The following is an 8,015-nucleotide window of genomic DNA, read 5'->3' as shown; positions in this document are numbered from 1 at the left end:
CCTAGGTTAAAACAGCATACTGGTCTCCCAGTGCATAGCTGTGTGTCAGCAGAAGTCTGATCACTGGAGGAGAGCAGGCAGAGTTCCAAGCAGCTATAAAACAGACCACACTGTTCTCATACCTAGTGTGGTCATAAATAGGAAAGCGAGGGACCGGCAGGAACACCAGGGATTTCACACAAAGGAAACAATACAAAGAGAACGGGATACTTTCTCATACAAGCACATTGTATAGCAGTCACATCAGGCATATGAAATGTTGGGTTTACATATTCTTTAACTACTTGACCTCTGGAAGATTTTACCCCCTTCATGACCGGGCCATTTTTTGCTATTCGGCACTGCGCTACTTTACCTGACACTTGTGCAGTCGTGCAACATTGTACCCAAATGAGATTTTTTTTTTTTTTTTTTCCCCACACGCAATTAGAGCCTTCTTTTGGTGGTATTTTATCTCTCTCTCAGATCTATATATCAAAAAATTTATATCACATTTCCTCATCAAATTTAAGTCAAAATAAATTCTGCTATGTTTTTGGTAAAAAAAATTAAACCCACACAATAAGCGTACATTACATTTTTTTGCATGAAAGGTATAGCATCTACAAACTATGGGATATATACTGGAATTTTTATTTATTTGAATACTAATAAATGGCAGTGATCAGTGACTTATAGCGGAACTGAAAGCACAGTGGGCAGTCTGACACTGACATTGTAAGAACTGACACATCACCAATACTGTTATCAGTGCGAATAATATACACCGACACTGTACTAATGACATTGGCTGAAAAGGGGTTAACATCTAGGAGCAAAGGGTTGTGTGTCTAACAAGTGTAAAGTGTTTACTGTGTGGTGCTTTTACTAAGGGATGTGCCGGTTTTTATGCCCGGCACATAGCCGCTGTCAGGAGAAAGCCCTGTGTTGTTTACCAACACAGAGCGCTCTCCTGTCCTTGGTCAGTCGCTTCAAGCCATAAATCTTAGGCTGGGACCCAGTGATCGGCATGCGCTGGAGAAAGTAACAGCACATCCGGGTCAGTGGGCGTGCGCCCCTACCCAGAAAAACAAAATCGCATATATACACACATGCGATTCTGTGCAGCCTGCCCGCACTGTAGCAGGAAAAAAAATAAAGTGCGCAGTTGACAACTGGTTAAGTATAAGTACAGTTTACCATAGCAACACTCCATGCCCCCACGAATGTACAGTTCCTTTTAACTAGGAGGAACCATTAAACTCAGGGCATCATCAACTCCCAGCCTACATGAGAAAGAGCGAGATATACAGATGGTAGGGTTACAAAATACAATGTCTTGTCAATGAGACATAGTACAATAGAAAAAAATCATCAACTCAGAAAGAGATGGGGGGGGGGGGTCAGATGAACTGCCGCACCTCTAGTTCCAATAATCTGCAAAGAATGCTTGGAAAACATTGCTGCCCTAACCTGAACAGTGGAGTCCTATGGTAATTGGAACACAAACGGAATGTCATTGACTGCAGGTCTGTCACAATGTAACCACTTGCCACCAGCCATATAACAAAATTACGTTGGCAAAGTGGTTGCGATATCATACAATGTCTTTCAGGATATCAAGCCGCTGCGTGCCCCCGGGGGCGTGCATCGCGGCGATCATTGTTGCGGCGTGTCAGTCTGACACACCGCAGCTCCGATCTAGGTAAAGAGTCTGACAGAGACTCTTTATCACATGATCAGCCGTGTCCAATCACGACTGATCACGATGTAAGCAGGAAGAGCCATTCGGCTGCTCTCCTGAAGGGGGGGTCCTGTGCTGATTATTCATCAGCGCAGGCCCCCCACTCGGATGCCCGCCGAGGACCACCGGGTATGCCAGTGCCCAGGCAGCTGCCAATCAGTGCCAATGCCATCAGTGATGCCTATCAGTTAAATCTATCAGTGCCAGCCATCAGTACCCACCAGTGCAGCCTTTCAGTGCTGCCTAACAATACCCATCAGTGAAGGAAAACACTTATTTACAAACTTTATAACAAAAACAAAGAAAAACTTTTTTTATTCGTTTAACAAAAAATAAAAACCGCAGAGGTGATCAAATACCACCAAAAGAAAGCTCTATTTGAAGGAACAAAATGATAAAAATTTAGTTTGGGTACAGTGTAGCATGACCGTGCAATTGTCATTTAAAAAGTGACAGCGCTGAAAGCTGAAAATTGGCCTGGGCAGGAAGGTGCGAAAGTGGTGCGAGAGTATTGAAGTGGTTAATATCTACCAATGCTTCTTTGCAAATTGGAGAGACTTCCAAGAGTTCATTTATTTTATAAATCAACATCTGTTAAGAGTAGAAAAATCTTGCTGCCCATGTACCTCTTGGGAGGGGGGGGTCTTGTCCTCTCATAGCCCATGTTGTCTGACACCAAATAAAACAGAACGTTTACTATCAGAAGTAACAAAAATGGGGGTTACAGACAAAATCTGACAGATTCTTAGCTGCCCACACAACCCAAAACAAAAAAGTTTTAGCTTGCATCGGTATGCTGACAGCATTGTACAATGGAGTAGAGTCCCCCTGTCTTGTATTGTTGGACCCTCCGCTCTCATGCCGATCATCTAATTTACAAGGGATCTGGAGAAGTTGATGGAAAAAAACAAAAACACATTTCAGGTACTTATATAAAGCTGTCAATTTATGCAGCACTTTACATATACATTCACATCAGTCCCTGCCCTCAAAGAGCTTACAATCAATCCAAGGTCCCCAACTCACATTCATACATACTAGGGCCAATTTAGACAGGATCCAATCAACCTATCAGCATGTCTTTGGAGCGTGGGAGGAAACCCACGCAGGCACAGGCCTTCAGAAAAAAAGCTAGCAATATTCAAAAAATAGAATAAAATTTTGAATGAATACATAATTGGACCAAAAGATGTATTTCATATTTAGCTGTAGATCCACTTTGGACATAAGGTGCTGCAAGCAAAAACCACTACAGATTATTCAGCAATGAACCAAAAAGCAATGCGTCATTCTTTTGAATCTTCTTTACATTACTAAAATCTTGTTACATTCCCTTTAAGGATCTGGAATTCACCCACTTATTTCACGAAAAAGCATCAGCAGTTCATTCAGGCGTAGAAGGAGAATTTTTATTTTACAATTACATACAAGGATGTGAGAACTTATATAAACGGAGGGAACAATCCTCCCATCTGCTGAAATAATAAAAAAAAAAAAAAAAAATTTAAATAAAAAATTTATAAAGCAGCTCCATCTGTGTTTGGAAAACATATGGGAACCAATAATAAGCATCCAATATCTGCCTATACATTTATTTCAGCTTGGCCTGGCAGGAACCTTGCGTTTCCTATTTTTTGTTTTATTTGGAAGAGATGCATACTTTGTTTTTACAGCAGGTAACAAGATTACGTTCAGTTTGTCCTGTCTAGTAAAGTCCAAAACCCCGATGTGTACAGATTGGCAATGTAAAACCCCAGTCCCGCATGGGACTGGTCGAGATCAGCTGGGGTCACCGATTTCGAGGCTTTGTTTTCATTTCTTTGGGACACTTTCCAGAGGCTTCCCAATGTCCTTCCCACGCAGCTTGAGGCCTGAAAAACAGGGGACTGTAAGTTGGACTGCCAATTTTTCTATAAACAGAACAGCACAATCCAAGCATGCTAATCAAGGAACTGAAATGTCTTTAAAAAGATTTCCTGCAAAAATAGGCTGCACTGTTTAAATGAATAAAATACAATTTGAGCCAGTATGGCCCAGACTCACTAAAGTCTTAGCAAAGTTGGAATTCTACTTTAAACCCTGGCTTTTTTTTTGTTTTTTTTTTCCCCTTTCAGAAAAACACAAAAGCAGAGGAAAAAAAAAAAAAAAAAAAAAAAAAAAAAAATGATCAGTACCTACAGTCTTCCTCTGTGATGTACGGGTGCAGCAAAGTACAGCTCCAGGAATAGACTTTTTTCCTCAGCTTTGAACATGTAAACACAATTTAATCAGAGAAGGTACAGTAGAGGAGGAAAAAAAAAAAAAAAGTATTTGATCCCCTGCTGATTTTGTACATTTGCCCACCGACAGAAATGATCAGCCTATAATTTTAATGGTAGGTTTAATTTAACAGTGAGAGACAAAACAAAAATATGCAGAAAAACGTATTTCAAAAAAGTTGTGAATTGATTTGCATTTTAATGAATGAAATAAGTAATTGATCCCCTATCAGCACGATTTCTGGCTCCCATGTGTCTTCTATACAGGCAACAAGCTGAGATTAGGAGCACTCCTAATCTCAGCTTGTTACCTGTATAAAAGACACCTGTCCACAGAAGCAATGAGATTCCATACAATCTCTCCACCATGGCCAAGACCAAAGAGCTGTCCAAAGGATGTCAGGGATAAGATTGTAGACCTACAAAAGGCTGGAATGGGCTACAAGACTATCGCCAAGCAGCTTAGTGAGAGGGTGACAACAGTTGGTGCAATTATTCACAAATAGAAGAAACACAAAATAATGGTCAATCTCCCTCAGTCTGGGGCTCCATGCAAGATCTCACCTCGTGGAGTTTCAATGATCATGTGAATGGTGAGGAATCAGCCCAGAACTACATGGGAGAATCTGGTCAATGATCTCAAGGCAGCTGGGACTATAGTCCCCAAGAAAACGATCAGTAACACACTACGCCGTAAAGACTGAATTTCTGCAGCGCCCGCAAGGTCCCCCTGCTCAAGAAAGCACTTGTACAGGCCGTCTGAAGTTTGCTAATGAACATCTGAATTATTTAGAGGAGAACTGGGTGTTGTGGCCAGATAAGACCAAAATCTAAGTCTTTGGCATCAACTCAACTTGCAGCGTTTGGAGGAGGAGGGGGAATGCTGCCTATGAGCCCAAGAACACAATCCCCACCATCAAACATGGAGGTGGAAACATTATGCTTTGGAGGTTTTTCTGCTAAGGGGACAGGACAACTTCACCACATCAAAGGGACGATGGACGGGGCCATGTACCGTTAAATCCGGTGTACCACGCGCATTTTTTTTAAAAGTCAGCAGCTACAAACACTAACTGCTGACTTTTAAAAAGGATACTTGCCTGTCCAGGGAGCCGCGATGTCGGCCCCCCCGAGGCTGATCCGTCCATCGGATCGGGTGCAGGCGCCACCATTCTAACTAAGGGAAACCGGCAGTGGAGCCTTGCGGCTTCACTGCCTGTTTCCTACTGCGCATGTGCAAGTAGCGCAGCGCTTTGTGACTGACCAGCTGTCTTCTGGGACACACCAGAGGTCCCATAAGACAGCAGAGGGTGGGGGGCTCGCCGCACAAAAAGCATAGGACGTCCTGCGCCGCGGACCGGATGGATCGGAAGTACACTATGTACTTCATAAAAAGGTACGTTAAGAAAAAAAAAAAACAAAAAAACACAACTTTTAATATCCAAAAACGAGGGGTGGAGAGGTGGTTTTTTGGAACTCCGCTTTAAGGTGAAAAACCTTGAGACTTTACAACTCCTTTAAGTATCTATGGATTATTTTGGCGAAAAGGGATGTTTAGAGTCACTTTAAAGTACCAAAGCAATCAACATGACAGCCAGGCAAATACATTTTCAGCAGTTGGTCAGCAATGACAGTCTATTTACTCCTAAAAGGTGGCCTAACAAAACATACTAGTCTGTACGCATAAAGCATACACAGGATACTTACCGATTGCTCTTTCAATCTTTCCCATGACCTGATTGCTGGGAATAGCTTTTCCACACTCATAATCTGCAATTACCTGTGGCTTCTCATTAATTCTCTGAAAATAAGAATACAAAACAGGATTTAAAAAAGGCACTGGAGACTTTTTGTACTCACTTTAAGACCCCTTTCACACTGGGGCGGTTTGCAGGCGGTATTGCGCTAAAAATACCGCCTGCAAACCGCCCCTAAACAGCCTCCGCTGTTTGTTCAGTGTGAAAGCCCGACGGTGAAAAAAGTCCTGCAAACCGCTTTTTTGGAGCGGTGAAGGAGCGGTGTATTCACCGCTCCTGCCCATTGAAATCAATGGGCCAGCGCGGCTATAGCCGCGCTGTACGAGGGATTTTAACCCTTTTTCGGCCGCCAGTGGGGGTTAAAACCGCACCGCTAGCGGCCGAATACCACTGCAAGAACGACGGTACAGCAGCGCTGTTGTACCGCCGACGCCCCCACCGCCCCATGTGAAAGGGGCCTTACTGTGTGAAAACCGCTCTTTAAAAACAGAACAATTTATAGAACATGCACACACTATTGGATCAGTTTGGAAGAGGGCCAAGTTAACCCATGTTATTTGGTGGATTGTGATAAACACCAGGTAAAAACACACAGGATGGAATGGCAATGCAGTCACCTCAATTGCCTTATGGGCTTCAGCGTAAAGTAAAAATGGCTAAGTTCACTTGCTATAATCTACAGCAACCTCTAAATTGGTATCTGTCTCTCAAAACATGATTCATTAAATGGCTGCATTGCATTTAGCCACTAAAAACTTGCAGTATTTAGAATGGCTTATATCCCCTGCCCCCCCTTCCTCACCAATACCTTAGTTGAGTTGAGCTTCCCCAGCACTCTGTTCATCTGTAGGAGCCATGTGGCAGTGCCTTAGCTGGAGACCACCTGCTCAGCTTTCACCACTGTATTCTGGGTATAAAGGCAAAGTGGTATGCTTGTCAAACCCAGAAGTACTGGATATTTCTGAGGGCTTCAACAGAAGAACAGAGAATAGGTAGATCATAGCGAAGTTGAGGATCGGGTTTGTGTGCATTTTGTCCTAACAAGAAAACCTTTCAAAATGTAGCAGTCTGAAAGTGAACTAATACGTTAGCCAAGATGTAAGTCTTGCTATAGAAAGTCTCACTGTCTAAAAGTGTCAACATTAGGACCTATGTACATGGCCACAAAAAAATTATGCAGGATCTTGCAAGCAGCAAGATTCTGCAAAATATGTTGCCTGTACTGCAACTGAAGCAAATGGACTTACAGTCCATATAGAGGAGAGGTATACAGATAGCTTGCATGGCCACTTCTCCCCTAGTTCAAGTCATTTACTAGGCAGCCACTGCATGCATACTGAGATTCAGAATACTTTAAAATACTGTGCCAAGGTCAGGGGCAACATGTAAACAGTGTGTAATCAAAATCTGCCAATATGCTGTACACACCTGTAAACATTAGCACTAACGATTACATGTGTACAGTGTAAAATATGGCCAAGATTTTTCTAGGTTTGGTTCACACAGCTAAACACTGGGGACCAAAACAGATCAGTGTGCATATGCCCATAGGAAACAAAACAGCTGCATAGAGATCCATATAAAGTACATATCTGAACAAAGCTAATTTTACATCTATGTGCATGAGCCCCTACAGAAAGGTATGCTCTGTTCCATGACATATCAGGCAATTTTTTAGCTCTCCAAAATACCTCCCCATAGAAGTCAAATCAGCTGCCTAGAGAAGAGTAGGGTCTAAATGCTTACAGTGGCCAGGTCCTTCTGTGTGAGGCCTTTAGTCTGTCTGCCTTGCTGAATAACTTTGCCCACTTCTAGTGGCACTCTGTCGTGGTGCAGTTCCTCTGTTTCTCTGTCCAGCTTGGCTGTGTTCTTGGTTATTGTGTGCTGCTTATTCTGTCCTGCAGACCCTGGAGACAGATATCAACATTTGTACATTAAGTGAATTTCTATGCTTCATTTACTTTAGAAACGAGTGTACACTGTGCAGACAGGCTATTTATACGGTCGTATACTCTGCGCTCTTTTAATATATTATTTGGTACAATAATCCATCTCATGTTAACCAATCAGGTAATTTAACAGCTTAAAGCTATTAAGTTAAACCTTGATTTAAAAGGGTCTATGCACTGTTAAAGTCCAATGCATCTATGAAGTCATTGTAGTCCCAGTTATCCCAGGACACGTCTATTTTGTAAAAGGATCTAAAATACGGTGTTCGATTTTATTGGACAGTACATAGCTCTGGTCCACTACACTTATTTTTTTTTGGCAGATAAG

At 42.3% G+C, this 8,015-nt stretch overlaps 1 protein-coding gene across 1 annotated transcript in view; it reads right to left on the bottom strand.

Annotated features, from left to right (window-relative positions):
- Window positions 1–3,118: 3,118 nt before the first annotated feature.
- Window positions 3,119–8,015, bottom strand: part of EDF1 (endothelial differentiation related factor 1) — a 30,623-nt gene continuing 25,726 nt past the window's right edge. Inside the window, exons 3-5 of the mRNA XM_073599949.1 lie at window positions 7,485–7,645; window positions 5,689–5,782; window positions 3,119–3,594 (exon numbers count right to left, since the gene is read on the bottom strand). Coding sequence (XP_073456050.1) covers window positions 3,536–3,594; window positions 5,689–5,782; window positions 7,485–7,645 — 314 coding nt within the window. The 3' untranslated portion in view covers window positions 3,119–3,535. The remainder of the gene's footprint in view (window positions 3,595–5,688; window positions 5,783–7,484; window positions 7,646–8,015) is intronic.

This window comes from Aquarana catesbeiana, linkage group LG09 (assembly GCF_042186555.1).
Source record: "Aquarana catesbeiana isolate 2022-GZ linkage group LG09, ASM4218655v1, whole genome shotgun sequence".
In the NCBI taxonomy this organism is placed as follows: Eukaryota; Metazoa; Chordata; class Amphibia; order Anura; family Ranidae; genus Aquarana; species Aquarana catesbeiana.
Note: the sequence above shows the minus strand (reverse complement) of the source record. Positions and strands in the feature narration are given on the sequence as shown.